General features: G+C 35.9%; 1 protein-coding gene across 1 annotated transcript; it reads left to right on the plus strand.

Annotated features, from left to right (window-relative positions):
* The first annotated feature begins 2455 nt into the window (after positions 1-2455).
* LOC131635506 (probable inactive leucine-rich repeat receptor-like protein kinase At3g03770) lies at positions 2456-5709 on the plus strand. The gene is made up of 7 exons (XM_058906125.1): positions 2456-4067; positions 4208-4341; positions 4425-4668; positions 4749-4960; positions 5054-5079; positions 5177-5288; positions 5370-5709. The coding sequence occupies exons 1-7, from the start codon at positions 2525-2527 to the stop codon at positions 5586-5588; spliced, it is 2490 nt and encodes an 829-aa protein (XP_058762108.1). The 5' UTR covers positions 2456-2524; the 3' UTR covers positions 5589-5709.
* Positions 5710-18008: the final 12299 nt, after the last annotated feature.

Genomic DNA, 18008 nt, shown 5'->3' on the forward strand with positions numbered 1-18008 from the left:
ATGACATCACTTGGAGACCATTCAGTGACTACACTGCTGTTGTCGCCTTTAATCGCATCTCGTTATATTCTGGCTGGTTGGCATGTGGGACCAACACCATGGTGAGGTATCTCCCTGAGCAGTGCATGCGGCAGTTTGAATTTGTGCAGATGATACCTAGGTCACCTTTTGAGGCTGCTCCCGACACAGTTACCCGAGTGGAGCTCACTGGCATATTTGCGGATTGGGAGCGTCATGTGGTCCCGAAGGAGTATCGTCGCATGCAGGTCACCCAGGACTGGCATAGTTTGGAGGGGTATGTCACATGGTTCTATCAGGTGTCACATCCTCTGATGTTAGTTGACGCTCCCGGCGCTCCTAGGCCAGCATACGAGGAGCTCCTGGAGAACCTGCAGGCCGAGGATGACCTTGCCATTGATCTCCTGCGGATCTGCCAGCGGATAGAGCTGCTTGAGCGTGACGCGTTGGACCGAGGTATCATTGATCCGGGCGGTCCAGAGGAAGTCGCCGTGGTGGAGAGGATCGTCGGTAACGCGGGCCGTGCGACGGCATATAGGAGGCAAAGGAAGTCCCAGGGAGTGAGGGTTAGGCATACCCAGTAGGGGTTCGAGTTTATTTTTCTTGTATTTAGATTGTATTTCGCACACTATTACTCGTTTTGTGTATATATATATATATATATATATATATATATATATATATATATATATATATATATATATATATATATATATATATATATATATATATATATAATTTGGATTTTATTTATCATATTAGTATTTTATGTTGATATGTCGTTTATTTTGTTCGGCGTTTTCGTTTAATTAAAAATACGGGACTGTTAAGAAAAACATTAAAAAAAACACAATTTCTGCATAATTCGGAAGTGCATTTCCGAAACTCCCCAAAATGTGAAAAAAGGTGTTTTTGAAAGTGCATCTCCGAAAACACCCCCCATTTAGTGTTTTCGAAAGTGCACCTCCAAAGTCTGAGAAAATTTAGAAAAAAAAATACTTCGGAGATGCATCTCCGAAGCAGGGGCAAATTGGGGTTTTCGTTGGAGTCACCCCATAATTTTGTATTTTTTTTATAAATGCGGACATCAACATAAAATTTTATATTTTTAAATTAAAAATGTCTAATGCTCGACTCCGCCTTCATTTTTTTTCCTTTAAGTAATCAATATTTTGAACTCATACCCTTAACTAAGCTTAAGGGATGGAGAGGGAGGAGAATGTGTAAGGGAAGGTAGTGATATTGTGTGTGATAGTGCATTGGTTGATAGTGTAGACACCTAATCTAATCCTAATCTAATGGTCCTTGTTCATTTGAGCCAAAAAAAAAAAAAAAATCTGTCTCTCACGTGAGAGACCTATGAGGGTCTCCCACTTAGACGGTGCCTAAGGATGATACTATATTGATGTCTAAAGGTTATGGGGGTAATATTTTTTTTTAAGAAGTGTTGAACTGATGCTGAGATTAATGGTCAATTTCGCAAAGAGCAATAACTTTTGTATGTCAACTTAGATGTAAAGAAAATGACGTGGGGTTGGTTTGTTGGAAGAATGCTACACTGACCGGTGTAATTGTCATGTTGGTTGTTTATTTTTTATTTATGTGTACTTGTCCTGTTCTGTTGTACTTCTGAATAATGCTTCTTTGATCATAATTAAAAAAATAAAAAGTAAAAAAAATTTAAATAAAAAGATAGTAAAATCTTGTATTTTATTAATGAAAAGAGTAGAGTAAGTGAGCGGGCCCACGCAAATGTTTCTTTCTGCAATCTTGCTTCAAATTCTATGCTTGAAGACAGTTTAAAACAACCAACACCAACAAACCAAGGGAGTACTTGAAAAATTGATTAGGCTGAAAGTCCATTATCAACATACGGTGTCTGTAGGTTGTTGTTTCCTACACCACCAGGCACCATCCAGTCTTCTTCTCTACTCTATCACGCCTCTTGTGCTGTCATTCTCGCATTAAAGCCAAGGACCCCAAATTCACATGATGCATTCAATGCTCTTTTATATTATCTTCATCTCAACATTCATTCAATATATCACAAATATTTAATTATTTCAAATACTATCTCGAATTTTTATTATAAGTTTTTAAAAAAAAATTATATTTTTGAATTTCAATGAATAATTAATGATATTTTTTTAATTATATTTTTAAATATTTATTATTTTTTCTTTCATGTAAATTTATCTTTCCCATATGATTAATGAATAATAATTTTATAAAAATGGAGGGACCAAAATAAAAAAAAAAAAGACAAAATGGAAGGATCAAAGTTGCAATTAAACCTAATTTTTTTATTTTCATATAATAATAATAATTATATTTTAATATGTGTGAAAAGTTCCAAACGACCTATACTAATAAAAATGAAAAAAATGTTATTTATAAATTTTTTAAAAAGTGTATAAAAACAAATGTTAGTTTATTAATTTTGTCACCTTGAGAGAGAAGACCAACCCATGGGTTAGCAGTGTTAAATATTTAATGACCAAACCAAATGCTACTGTTTTTTCAACTACTTCCATTCTCATCCTTCACGTCTACTTATTGTTCATTGTTGCACCATAAATTATCTCCTTTCTCATCTCACCTCATTCAAGTATTATATTTTTTTTATTCACTCTTTCTAGTCCTCTTGAATTTGCTAGTTTCAATGAGATATTTCTATTTCTATTTCCATCTCAACCTCTTTCTCCTTTCTTTGTTTTTCTCCATCCACACTACTCATCAGCTACAATTCTCTCAAACTCAAGTCCTCTTACAGTTAACAAAGTATCTCCAATACCCTACCTCCTTACAAATCTTTCATAATTACAATACTGACCCTTGCACCCTCACTCCATCTCAGCACTTGAGTATTAAATGTGAGGGCAATTCAGTAACTGAACTCAAAATCATGGGAGACAAAACCAACAAACATGGAAAGGTTTCCAGTTTCAATGGCTTTGCACTTCCAAACCAAACACTTTCCAAATCTTTCTCTATTGACTCTTTTGTCACAACATTGACAAGGTTAGCAAGTTTAAGAGTACTCAGTTTGGTTTCTTTAGGAATTTGGGGTCCACTTCCTGATAAAATTCATAGGCTTAGTTTCCTTCAAGTTTTGGATTTGAGTTCCAATTTCTTATTTGGTTCCATTCCACCAAAGATAGCTACATTGATCAATCTTCAAATACTAACACTTGATGGAAACTATTTCAACACCACAATGCCTGATTTTTTTGAACCTTTGTCTAATTTAAGTATCTTGAGTCTCAAGAACAATCAGTTAAAAGGCTCATTCCCTATTTCACTATGCAAAATCAAGAGCCTTACTGATGTTTCCTTGTCACACAATGAACTATCTGGTGAATTACCGAGTCTCACCGCGCTTTCGAGGTTACATGTGTTGGATTTGATGGAAAATGGTTTTGATTCTGAGGTACCGTTGATGCCGAAATCGGTTGTCACGGTTTTGCTAAGTAGGAACTTGTTCTCAGGTGAGATTCCTAGTCAGTTTGGTGAACTGAGTCAGCTTCAGAATCTTGATCTTTCGGAGAATCGTCTATCCGGGGTTCCTCCGTCGTCGTTGTTTTCTTTGAGAAACATTAGTTATTTGAATTTAGCAAACAATGTGCTAGGTGGTTCAATTCCAAAGAAGCTGAAATGTGGGAGCAAGCTTGGTTTTGTGGATATTTCTGGTAACTTGTTAAGTGGTTTACTTCCTTCTTGCTTGGAAAGTATATCTGATAGAAGAGTTGTTAGATTTGGTGGAAACTGTTTGTCTGTTAATTCTCAACCTCAGAATCGGAATCAGAATCAGAAACATGGTTCTTATTGTGAAGAATCTAGTTCAGGAAAGATCAAGTTTTGGAGATGGGAAATTGATGCTGCAATTGCTATCATTGTTGTAGTTTTTCTTTTCTTGTTAGCTTTTGGAGTTTTCTTTTACAGAAAGTTTCATTCAAGAGAGATTTATAGACATGAGATGTTGCCAAAGATTGTTCAAGATAATAATAACTCAACAACAGGAGTTTCCTCTGAACTCCTTGCTAGTGCAAGTAAGTACAAATACAAACCCTAAGCAATATTCAGCGTGTTTGTATCGGCTTATTTGAATTTATCGACTGACATAAGCCCTTATTAGACTATTTAGAAGAGCTTCGATAATTAGTAATGTGTTATTTTCTATTTATTTAAGGGTATATTTCTCAAAAAATGAAGCTAGGGACACAAACTACTACAACATGTAGACACTTTTCGATTGAAGAGTTGAAAGAAATCACAAGAAACTTTGATCTGTCAACTTATATTGGCGAAGGATCCATAGGAAAGGTATCGTTAGATTACGCAAAATATTCTTCGATGAATATTGAATAGTTTTCTATAATCGTATGAGTATTTTTGCTTCATTTCAGCTGTACAAAGGTAAACTAGAGAATGGATCTTATGTGATGATAAGAACATTGGCTCTGAGAAAGAAGTTGTCGATACAAAATCTCAAAGCTAGGTTGGATTTACTCTCGAAGCTTCATCATCCGAATTTGGTTAGTCTTTTGGGTCATTGTATTGATGGTAGAGGAAAAGAGGGTATTAGTCCTCAGAAACTTCATCTTGTATACGAGTATGTGCAAAATGGCGATTATCGTACACATTTGTCAGGTTAGTATCACAATACAATTTTATGAATGCATAAATTTCATCATAATGTTCTGTATTGAATGCTCTATTTAAACATGCAGAATTTTCACTCGATAAGGCGCTAAAATGGTCTGATAGATTAGCAATCTTAATCGGAGTTGCCAAGGCGGTTCATTTTTTACATACTGGTATGAAACCAGGTTGTTTTCGAAACCAATTAAAGACAAACAGTATTTTACTTGATGAACATCGCTTTCCCAAGCTAAGCGATTACGGTATGTCCATAATCTCCGAAGAGATCGAAAACATTGAGGTATTGTTTCTCTCATTCTTCAGATTCTTAACTTTCGTCTGTTGTTTTTTATCATACATAGAGTGACTCCGGTGGTTTCTATGTATTGTACAGGTAAACGGAGAGAAACTAAAATATTGGTATGTCTTAAAATTGGAGTTTTTCTACTTCGGTGCAATAACTTGCAACTGAATTGTTAAACACCAACACATTTTTGTACTTTTGATTCTCTTGCAGCTTAAGGGAAGAACTGGAGGATGATGTTTACAATTTCGGATTCATATTGTTTGAATCACTCGCTGGACCAATTGCAAGTGAGAAAGGAGAAGCATTTTTTCTTAATGAAAGGGTAAAAAAGCTCTTAAAAATCTCCGCGTCATTTTTCCTTTTGATTTATCGCTGAAATTCATGACGGTTTTGTGTACCGCAGGCGTCGTTTGACAGTCATGATGGCAGAAAAAGAATTGTGGATCCAGTCGTGTTGACGAGTTGCTGTCAAGAGTCATTATCAATTGTAATATCAATCACAACGAAATGCATTTCTCCACAATCTTCATCTCGGCCTTCTTTTGAAGATGTGTTATGGAATTTACAATATGCAGCTCAAGTTCAAGCCTCAGCAGATGCAGAACATTCTATATCCTCTTAGGTCACTTGATTGCAATTTTAAATGTATAGTTGTTTTACAGTTTCCTTAATTTTTCTGGAGTTTTGATAGGAAGGATCTAGCTAGGATTCATATACCTTGAAACTAAGTAGCCATTGTTTTAGTTAACAAGTTAATCATGTACCTTGACTGACAAGGAAGCTAGCATTGTCTAGCGAGTAGGCACGTAATTCAAAGTTCGGTCCTGATCTCCTAGCAATGGCGCCACGTTGCCTAGCTATGACCTGCAAATTTTTGCAGCAGAACACTGAGAAGTGAGAACAACTCCTAACTATGACCTGCAAAAATCCAAAATCATGAATCTCAACCTGATTCTATTTTTAAAATTAAGCAAATGATCAATTTCTACAACAAGGTGGCCATCAATATAAAGGAATCGGCAGTTAATGTCAGAGTTTTGGTCTAGAACATGTTGGATCATGAATTTTGAATAACAATGAATGCATATCTATCATATAAGAAAAGGGAACGTGTTGATGTGCATAAGGTATATCCTTATACCTTATATACGGTGCATAAATACTCAAATATTGTTTATATTACTTAAAATATTATATTTATTATTCAAAATAATATACAGATTATTCAAAATAGTATAAATATTACTCAGAATAATGAACATATTATTCAAAATAGTTAAAATTCGATATTACTCAGAATGTTGTAAATATTACTCAGAATAGTGTACTCATTACTCACAATTAATAATTACTCATAATTAATAGATGTGTACAAATAATGCATATATTATTCATGGATTATGATATTATTACCCGTTTCTAACTAAAATGTTACTCGGAACAATTTAAATATTACTCGTACGAGACTTATGCACCGTGGATATGGATATACCTTGTGCACATCAACCTGACCTTAAGAAAAGTATATGCTTTAGAAATATCATAATTGTCCTGCTTTTTTCACTACCCATCTGTTCTACTTTTTTCACTTCCTGCTCTCTTTCTCCACTTTTTGATTCTTCTTCTTCTTTCATACAACCTCATTGAAAAATATCCTTTGGCACATTTTCACACACATTTTATGAAAAATGTTGCCTTTTAACATGCAACCGTTATTCTATTTGTTTTATGAATTTTTTATTGCCTTTCATTAATACTTATTTGCTAATTTTTGTAGATCTGTACAATAATGAGGTGGAAATAAAACTTTGAGATCTAAAATGAGACCATGTAGCATTTTATGATGTTTTAATTTATCTTCTTCAAGTAACTTTCAAATCTGTTTTAATTTTGAAGAATTTTTTTTTTTTTGCTTTCATTGATATTCATTAATATTTACACTAATATTGATTTTTTTTCTTCATTTTTTCACATTTCACTGAAGCGAGAACAATAATTAATAAAAAAGAAGGGATATGAAATAAGGAAAACTCATTTGGAGCAAATCCAAACAGTACGCTAAGGAATACGAGGACCAGATATTACTGTAATTTTAATGAAGTAAATTTATTTAAATTAAATTGTTAATTTGCATATTTATTTATGTGTTTAAATTGTGTTGAGCAAAAGAAGTTGATTAGCTTGAATCATGAACATGTTTAAAGCTGGATTTTATGTTAACCCTGAAGTTTAAGGGTGGATTGTTTAAGTTTAGGTTTAATTTTTTTATCCAATGTTGTCTTTGTTTAGGAAATCAAGTTTCAGAATTTTTGATTCTTCATAAGTAAATGAGGGTTTTCACAATAACCATATTGGTTGCACCAAAGAGAAGAAAACCAAAAATCCTCTAAAGGACAAGTTGTTGTCAAGCGCACCAAAGTTGTTGTCAAACCAAAAATCCTTTTCTTCATCTTCAATCAAGTATCAGATATCAAGACAGGTGTCGAGGAGTCAAGCCATACCCGTTCACCAATACTATCCACATGAAATAACCTTTCCACAAGGACACCCTCCATCCATTCCCCCTATCTTGGAAACAAGCATTACATCCATCATGAGCATACATATATCATGCATATCATCGCATTCTCATAAAGGTCAAAATCCAATCCATCATTGGTAATCCCCAACGCACCAGAGCCTACCCTTGGCATTTCTCTCACAACAATCCAATCATCACCGGGAATCCACCCTATCTTTGGTCCCCAAACAGAGTACCAGAACTCCATTCAATATATTCCCCATAGAAAGTAGAATCTCTGACCAGTCATTAGTCCACTGCATACAATCATTACATTGCATTACATCTCCATAGGTGCATAAATCAAAACATGCATGCGAAGCATAAGCCGAATAGATATTTATCAAATGAGTTCCTTACAAAGCTTTCAGTTTATACTCCACCATGTTCACTCAGAGTTACCATTATGGTGTCATCTTCCAAAATTAACCATGTTCACCTGTCTCCAAGCCCAGGTCAGAGTGGTATCTCCTAGCTCAGACTAGTACCTTATTTCATCCCAGAGTGTTATATAGTTTCTTTCCAACCCCGAGTAGATGATTACCTCGTGTTCAACCCAGAGTTGAATTTATGTCCCTCTCAACCCAGAGTTGACGAATATCCCATCCCTCCAACCCAGAGTTTATTTTCTCTCCCTCTCAACCCAGAGTAGACTATTATCTCTTGTCCAACTCATAGTTGATTTTTCTTCTCCCTCTCAACCCAGAGTTCGCGGTTATCTCTTGTTCAACTCAGAGTTGACTTACCTTTCCTCTTTCAACCCAGAGTTGATTTTTCTTCTCCCTCTCAAACCAGAGTTCGCGGTTATCTCTTGTTCAACCCAGAGTTAACTTACCTTTCCTCTTTCAACCCAGAGTTGATGTTCATTTCTTGTTCAATCCAGAGTTGATTTTCCTCTTTTCTCTCAACCTAGAGTTGTTATCCAGTTTCTTTCCAACCTAGAGTTGATGTTTATCTCTTGTTCAACCCATAGTTGTTTTCCAATTTCTTTTCAATCTAGAGTTTATTATACTTTCTCTCTCAACCAAGAGTTGATGTTTATCTTTTGTTCAACCCATAGTTGATTTTCCTTTCTTTCTCAACCCAAAGTTGATGATTAGTTTCTTTCCAACCCAGAGTTATCATCCTATTTCTCTTTCAGCCTAGAGTTAATGTTTATTTCTTGCTCAACCCAGGGTTAATACGTATCCCTTGTTCAACCCAGAGTTTATTTTCATTTTCGTTCTCAACCCATAGTTGATGGTCAATTTCTTTTCAACCCCGAGTTGATTTTTCTCCCATGTTCAACCCAGAGTTGATGTTTAAGTTTTTCTAACCCATAGTTGATGTATACGCAAACCCGGAGTTGATATTCTCTTTTTGACAATCCCCAGTTGTGGATTTATCTCTTATTCAACCCATAGTTGATGTTTATCTCTTGTTCAACCTAAAGTTGATGTTTATCTCTTATTCAACCCAGAGTTGATGTTTATCTCTTGTTCAACTCAAAGTTGATTTTCCTTTCTCTCTCAACTCAGAGTTGATATTTATCTTTTGTTCAACCCAGAGTTGTTATCCAGCTTATTCAACCCAGAGTTGACTTACCCCTTCTTTTAACCCATGGTTGATTTTCCTTTTATTTCTCAACCCAGAGTTGAGAGTTATCTCTTAATCAACCCAGACTTGATTTTCCTTTTCCCTCTCAACCCATAGTTGACTGTTACATCTTATTCAACCCAGAGACGACTTTCCTTTTTTCTCTCAACCCAGATATGACAGTTACATCTTATTCAACCCAGAGTTGACTTTCTTTTTTTCTCTCAACCTATAGTTGATGTCTATATCTTATTCAACCCAGAGTTAATGTTTATCACATATCCAACCCAAGTTGATGTCTATTCCTTATTCGACCCAAAGTCGACTTTCTTTTTTCTCATCCCAGAGTTGATATTCTCTTTTTGACAACCCCGAGTGGTGGATTTATCTCTTATTCAACCCATAGTTGATGTTTATCTATTGTTCAACCCATAGTTGATTTTCCTTTCTCTCTCAACCCAGAGTTGATATTTATCTTTGGTTCAACCCAAAGTTGTTATCTAGCTTATTCAACCCAGAGTTGACTTTTGTAACACCCTTTTTTTATTAGATTTTAATTAATTAAGATTATTTGATAATTGTTATTGTTTGTGTGTTTATTTAATTATTGTTTGAGTAATAATTATTTGATTTCGTGGTAATATATTACTTAGCTAATTAATAAATGGTAGAATTTTATTAGAATTAGCTATTGGGCTTAATGGGAATTAGAAATGAGAATATTGGATGGGTTAAGCCCAATGAGATAATGAGAGTTAGAAGAGAATTTATGAGTTAACCTAAATTAGATAGAAAGATAGAAAGAAAAGTAGAGAAGAGAAAAGAGGCAAAAGAATAGAAGAGAGAAGAGAAGAGGATTGTAGATTTCTTGAAGTTAGAAGGAGAAATTCAAGAGGTAAGGGTTTGAATCCAAGTTCTTATAGTTACATGATTGGGTAATGTGTGTTTGTGTAATCTTTCATCTCTTCATTTCATAGTTTTGGAAAAATGTTAGGGTTATGATAAAATAATGAGATTTTATGATTTGTTCATGTTTAATGTGTTGTATGAATGACCCATGGTTAGAAACATGATTAGGAACATCATATGTGTGCCAATTTTGCTTTCAATTGATGCATGGATTGTGTTTGGGTTAATGGGTGTTGTATGAGGGGAATGGGGAAGAAAAATGGTGATTTTCTGAGTTTTACGCAGCATAGGTCGACCTACACAGAGGCATGAGTCGACCTGAGCATCTTAAAACAGTTGAAAATCCATTTTCCTTCAGCATGCGTCGACCTATAGGTTCTATGAGTCGACCTATAGCATCCTTGCGTCGACACATGAGTCGACGAGCGCATACCCGAGAGAAATGGAAAACAGCAATGCGTCGACCTATGCTTTTCCTTGCGTCGACCTATGCTTTTCCTTGCGTCGACCTGCAGATTCCATTTTTGGCAGATTTTTGTAAAGGCCATAACTTTTGATCCGTAGCTCTGTTTTATGCGCCGTTCGAAGCGTTAGAAAGCTATCGTGATATTCTATCTATATGATAGTATAGGATTTAATTGCACTTGATTGATTAATTTTTACGTTATTATATGGAATGACATGTAATTGTCTTATGTGTGTTATGTTTGTATGTGATGTATAACAATTGTTGGAACACTTTGTGTAGATGTATTCATGATGTATGTGATTGGATATATGATGGTTGTTATGCCTTGTTGCAATTGTTAATTGTGTTTGTGAATGTTGTGTACAATTGGCGGATAATTCATAGAGTTGGATTATGGTGATATGCGGTAAGTTAAGATTGATGAGATAATCTTAATTGCATAAATTGTTGGTATTTGTACATACATTCATAGCATGGTCGACTTTATGGTGGAAGCGGTGAAACTTGGGTTCACATGGTAAGAGACATTGATCCTTGAATGGAAAGAGGCGTAGAAGACGTGATCCTTAATTGGAGATAGGCGCATTGGCTTTGATCTTGTCCGGATCGGGAGCGTGGCTTGGATTCTAAACATTGAATCGGAAAGCAGTGAAACATTGGATTCACATTGGGTACCACATGCATTGAGTCACATTTGTTGCATTTCAAGTTACATTGTGTGTTATGTGATTGTCTTGTATACATGTGATTTGTTTTGGAGTGATGATTGGTATATGATATGTGAATTGCTTAATTGAGAAGTGTGATGAATAGTAAAATGTATGCTTGTTTATGTTTACATTTCCCATTATTATGTTTTCTATAAGAAGTTGAATTCTCACCCTTCTGTTTGAATGTTATCCTTCGTTGATAACGTGCAGGTTCCGACGAGTAGTAGCTTGTCCGAGGATTTAGCCGAGGAGCTCCTGAGTTTGTTATTGGATTAGGTAGCGAGTCATATGCTCTGATCATGTAACACTTGGGGGGAATTTTCTTTAGACTTATGCTTATGTTTGGATATTGCTATTTCCTATGTTTTGTTGGATATTCGGATGTATTGGTTTGAGATCTCGGATATGTTGTTTAAGGCTATGTGGCCAAGATTGTGGACTTCAAATTAGTATGTGGATTTAAATGTTAATTTGAATTTGGTAGATGAATATAGTATGGGATATATTCATTGAATCTTTTAATAGCAATTCAATTGTTTTTCCGCAAGCGTTTATGCATAGTGTATGAAAGCATGAGATTTACATAGCGTTACAATATGATCTTTGCATATTAAGAATATTGGATGTTTTATTTTAGGTTTTCATTGTGATGAAAATAACATGTGACGCCCTTTTTCCTTTATGCATGCTTACTCTGCTTGATTGTATGATATATTTGGGGTTAGAAAAGGGGTGTTACATTAGTGGTATCAGAGCATGGTCGACCAGTTGGTCAGAGTCGTTAATGTCTTTATTTCCATTGTATTAGATTTGTGTATCTGACACGATCGATACTGTTTTATCTACTTTGGTTGTTGGTTGTCGTAGGACGATAGTTGCTGGAAGGAACGATGATGCCATTGCTGATGCATTGAGGATGTTTGCTGGATCTCTTGGTCAAATTCCTCAAGCTAATGCTGGAAATCGCAATGGTGATGATGATGAGTATTGTGCTTTGGGGAAGTTCCAGAGGAACAATCCTCCTACCTTTGAGGGAGAGGATGAGCCGGATAAAGCTTAAGCTTGGTTGAAGGCGGTTGAGAAGATTTTTCGGGTCATGAATTGCACCGATGCTCAGAGAGTGCAGTTTGGTACTCACATGCTGGAAAAGGAAGCTGAAGATTGGTGTGGCAATATGGCTCAGAGATTTGATGAGGAGGGTACTCAAGTTACTTGGGATCTTTTCCGTGATGCGTTTTTGGAAAACTATTTTCCGGAAGATTGCCGTGGAAAGAAAGAAGTGGAATTCCTTGAGTTGAAGCGAGGAAATGGCACTGTTGCTGTATATGGTCCTAGATTTAAAGAGCTTATCAAGTATTGTCCTCACTACAATACTATGAATGCGGAGAGATCTAAGTGTTTGAAGTTTGTGAACGGTTTGATACATGATATCAAGAAGGCGATTGGTTACCAACAAATTACTCGTTTTACGGAGTTGGTTAACAAGAGTCGTATCTATGATAAGGATAGTAGGGAGAGTGCTTCTCACTACAAGACTATGAATGAGAAGAAAGGTCAATTTCGTGGGAAACCGTATGATGACAAGAGGAAACAATTTGGTTTTGGCAAGAAGTCAAGTGGGGGAGGAACTTCTACTCCACTTAAGTGCTTCAAATGTGGTGGTGAAGGTCATCGTGTTGTTGATTGTGGTAAGGATTCTGTGACATGTTTCAAGTGTGGCAAGATTGGTCACAAGGCAAACAAGTGTGGAGTTGGTTCGAGTGTGACTTGTTACAACTGTGGTGAGCAAGGTCACATTAGCACCAAATGTGATAAGCCAAAGAAGGAACAAGCGAAAGGGAAAGTGTTTGCATTGTCTGGAGAGGAGGCTTCTACCGATGATAGGCTAATCCAAGGTACGTGCTTCATTAATGGTACACCTTTGATTGCTATTATTGATACCGGTGCAACGCATTCTTTCATTTTGTTGGATTGTGCTAGGAGATTGGATCTTGTGTTATCGGATATGTGTAGAAGTATGGTTATTGATACACCTGCTATGGGTTCTGTTTCTACTTCTTTTGTGTGTTTGAATTGTCCTTTGAGTATTTTTTGTAGAGATTTTGGGATTGATTTGGTTTGCCTTCCGTTAGAGCAACTTGATGTGATTTAGGGTATGAATTGGTTGGAATTTAATCGTGTGTATATCAACTGTTTTGATAAGACAGTTATCTTTCCTGAGATTGGTGTTAAGAACGATTTGTTTCTATCTGCTAAGCAAGTTGATGAATCTGTGAAAGATGGTGTTGAGTTGTTTATGTTATTGGCAACCTTAGATGTGCATGAGAAGAGAACTATTAAGGAATTTCCAATAGTTTGTGATTTTGCGGAGGTATTTCCTGAAGATGTAAGTGATTTACCGCCGGAACGTGAAGTTGAGTTTTCGATTGATTTAGTTCCTGGAACTAGTCCTGTATCGATGGCTCCATATAGGATGTCTGCTTCCGAGTTAAAAGAGTTGAAGAGTCAACTTGAGGATTTGTTGGAGAAGAAGTTTATTCGTCCTAGTGTATCGTTGTGGTGTGCACCTGTTTTGTTGGTTAAGAAGAAGGAAGGTTCTATGAGACTTTGTGTTGATTATACGCAATTGAACAAAGTAACGATTAAGAACAAGTATCCACTTCCAAGGATTGATGATTTGATGGATCAGTTGGTTGGATCTTGTGTGTTTAGCAAGATTGATTTGAGGTCTGGGTATCATCATATTCGTGTAAAGGCGGAGGATATTCAAAAGACTGCTTTTAGGACGAGGTATGGTCATTATGAGTATTATGTTATGCCGTTTGATGTGACTAATGCACCTGGTATATTCATGGAGTATATGAATAGGATTTTTCATGATTATTTGGATAAGTTTGTGGTTGTGTTCATTGATGATATTTTGATCTATTCCAAGAGAGAAGATGATCATGCTGAGCATTTGAGAATTGTGTTATCAGTGTTGAAAGAGAAGAAGTTGTTTGCTAAGCTTTCTAAGTGCGAATTTTGGTTAAAGGAAGTGATTTTTCTTGGCCATGTGATCTCTAGTGGAGGTATTTTTGTTGACCCGTCGAAGATTGAAGCTATATCTCAATGGGAAGCTCCTAAGTTTGTTTCTGAGATTAGAAGTTTTCTTGGTTTGGCCGGTTATTATAGGAAGTTCATTGAGGGATTTTCTAAGTTATCCTTGCCGTTGACGTTGTTGACTAGGAAAGGACAAGCTTTCATTTGGACTTCGCAATGTGAATCGAATTTTCAAGAGCTTAAGAGAAGATTGACTTCTGCTCCTATTTTGATTTTGCTAGATCTGTTTGAACCGTTTTGTGGTGTATTGTGATGCTTCATTATTGGGTTTGGGAGGTGTTTTGATGCAAAAAGGGCAAGTAGTAGCTTATGCTTCAAGGCAACTTAAAGTTCATGAGAGGAATTATCCGACACATGATTTAGAGTTGGCCGCCATTGTGTTTGTGTTGAAACTTTGGAGGCATTATTTGTTTGGATCAAGATTTGACGTTTTCAGTGATCACAAGAGTTTAAAGTATTTGTTTGATCAGAAAGAGTTGAATATGAGGCAATGAAGATGGTTGGAATTCTTGAAAGATTATGATTTTAGTTTGAACTACCATCCTGGAAAAGCGAATGTTGTAGCCGATGCATTGAGTAGGAAATCATTGCATATGTCTGTGTTGATGATTCGAGAATTGGAATTGTTGGAACAATTTAGAGATTTGAGTTTGGTTTGTGAAGCGACGGCTACGTGTGTTAAGCTTGGTATGTTGAAGCTTACTAATGGTATTTTGGATGAGATTAGAGAAGGTCAAAAATCGGATTTTATATTGGTTGACATTATGACATTGATTAACCAAGGTAAATGTGGTGATTTTCGGATTGACGATAATGGTATTATGAGATGTCAAGATCGAGTTTGTATTCCGGATGTTATGGATTTGAGAAAGAGAATTCTTGAGGAAGGGCATAGAAGTGGTTTGAGTATTCATCCCGGTGCTACTAAAATGTACCAAGATTTGAGGAAAATGTTTTGGTGGCAAGGTATGAAGAAGGATATAGCGAAGTTTGTTTATTCGTGTTTGACTTGTTAAAAGTCAAATATTGAACATCAAAAGCCGTTTGGTTTGATGCAACCGTTATCTATTCCCGAGTGGAAGTGGGATAGTATCTCTATGGATTTTGTTTCGGGTTTGCCAAGAACATCGAGTAATTGTGAGGCAATTTGGGTCGTTGTGGATAGATTGACGAAATGTGCTCACTTTATTCCGATGAGGATGGACTATTCGATGGAAAGACTTGCTATGTTATACATTGAGAAGATTGTGTGTTTACATGGTATTCCGTCAAGTATCGTTTCGGATAGAGATCCAAGGTTCACTTCTAGATTTTGGGAGGGTTTGCAAAGTGCTTTGGGTACGAAGTTGCGTTTAAGTTCGACGTATCATCCGCAAACCGATGGTCAATCGGAGAGGACTATTCAATCGCTCGAAGATCTTTTGAGGTCTTGTGTTTTGGAACAAGGAGGAAATTGGGATAGTTTCTTACGTTTGGTTGAGTTTACTTATAACAACAGTTTTCATTCGAGTATTGGAATGGCACCTTTTGAAGCTCTTTATGGTAGAAGGTGTAGAACTCCTTTGTGTTGGTATGAATCGGGAGAGAGTGTTGTGGTTGGACCCGAGTTAATTCAAGAGACTACGGATAAGATTAAGATGATTCAAGAGAAGATGAAGGCTTCTCAAAGTCGTCAGAAGAGTTACCATGATAAGAGGAGGAAGGCTCTTGAGTTTGAGAAGGATGAACATGTGTTTCTTCGAGTTGCGCCAATAACGGGTGTTGGTAGAGCATTGAAGTCGCGTAAGTTGACGCCGCGTTTCATTGGTCCTTATCAGATTTCAGAGAGAGTAGGTGAAGTGGCATATCGGATTGCATTGCCGCCGTCTCTTTCTAATCTTCACGATGTGTTCCATGTGTCTCATTTGAGGAGGTACATTGCGGATCCATCGCATGTTGTTCAATTAGATGATGTTCAAGTGAGAGATAATTTGACGGTTGATACATCACCTATGCGAATTGAGGATCGAGAGGTGAAGAAGCTTCGTGGTAAGGAGATTTCTTTGGTGAAAGTGATATGGGGTGGAATCGCCAATGGTAATATCACTTGGGAACTCGAGGATAAGATGAAGGAATCGTATCCGGAGTTGTTTGTTTGAGGTAATTTTCGAGGACGAAAATCTTTTAAGTGGGGGAGAGTTGTAACACCCTATTTTTATTAGATTTTAATTAATTAAGATTATTTGATAATTGGCATTGTTTGTGTGTTTATTTAATTATTGGTTGAGTAATAATTATTTGATTTTGTGGTAATATATTAATTAGCTAATTAATAAATGGTAGAATTTTATTAGAATTAGATATTGGGCTTAATGGCAATTAGAAATGAGAATAGTGGATGGGTTAAGCCCAATGAGATAATGAGAGTTAGAAGAGAATTTATGAGTTAACCTAAATTAGATAGGAAGATAGAAAGAAAAGTAGAGAAGAGAAAAGAGGCAAAAGAATAGAAGAGAGAAGAGAAGAGGATTGTAGATTTCTTGAAGTTAGAAGGAGAAATTCAAGAGGTAAGGGTTTGAATCCAAGTTCTTATAGTTACATGATTGGGTAATGTGTGTTTGTGTAATCTTTCATCTCCTCATTTCATAGTTTTTGAAAAATGTTAGGGTTATGATAAAACAATGAGATTTTATGATTTGTTCATGTTTAATGTGTTGTATGAATGACCCATGGTTAGAAACATGATTAGGAACATCATATGTATGCCAATTTTGCTTTCAATTGATGCATGGATTGTGTTTGGGTTAATGGGTGTTGTATGAGGGGAATGGAGAAGAAAAATGGTGATTTTCTGAGTTTTACGCAGCATAGGTAGACCTACACAGAGGCATGAGTCGACCTGAGCATCTTAAAACAGCAGAAAATCCATTTTCCTTCAGCATGCGTCGACCTATAGGTTCTGTGAGTCGACCTATAGCATCCTTGCGTCGACACATGAGTCGACGAGCGCATACCCGAGAGAAATGGAAAACAGCAATGCGTCGACCTATGCTTTTCCTTGCGTCGACCTGCAAATTCCATTTTTGGCAGATTTTTGTAAAGGCCATAACTTTTGATCCGTAGCTCCGTTTTATTGATAACACGAAAATGTATCACATATTTGGCTTGATTTACATATATTATTTCCCTATTTTATCTTAATTATGTTGCTTTATGTCGGTATTATGCTGGTATTTTCATTGTTTTAGGTTTTATGTTCGTTTTGAGGGATATTTGTGAAAAGGAAAGAAATGGAGCTAAATTCATTGCTATTTATACCTAAAAGAGAAAAAAAGGGTGCTGAAGTGAAAAGGAGGTGCAAAGAAGACCCAATTGTGCAAAGATGCAAGCCCAAACCACAAAGAATGAAGAAATGAAAATAATATATATATATATATATATATATATATATATATATATATATATATATATATATATATATATTATAATATATATTATATATAATATATATATTATATTATATATAATATATATATAGGAAGTGGGCCCCATAGTTCATTTATATATATTTTATATATACATATATATGTATATTAAAAATGAAGTGACGTTGTCACTTTTTATATAATAAATGATATGATTTGTGATGTAGGTGTAAGAAAAGGGGGAGACGGCCGTCTCCTACAAAATAGGGGGCCACGTCTCCTTTTGGGGATGCCCGTCTCCTGCATTTTAGGG

Source organism: Vicia villosa, unplaced genomic scaffold (assembly GCF_029867415.1).
Source record: "Vicia villosa cultivar HV-30 ecotype Madison, WI unplaced genomic scaffold, Vvil1.0 ctg.001502F_1_1, whole genome shotgun sequence".
Taxonomy (NCBI): domain Eukaryota; kingdom Viridiplantae; phylum Streptophyta; class Magnoliopsida; order Fabales; family Fabaceae; genus Vicia; species Vicia villosa.

Bases quoted from the DNA above. Each gene is read 5' to 3' on its own strand.
- LOC131635506 (XM_058906125.1), top strand. From the start codon at position 2,525: ATGCTACTGTTTTTTCAACTACTTCCATTCTCATCCTTCACGTCTACT. The intron at 4,669-4,748 runs GTTAGTATCACA...TTAAACATGCAG, and splicing joins TTATCGTACACATTTGTCAG to AATTTTCACTCGATAAGGCG. The intron at 4,961-5,053 runs GTATTGTTTCTC...TGTATTGTACAG, and splicing joins AAGAGATCGAAAACATTGAG to GTAAACGGAGAGAAACTAAA.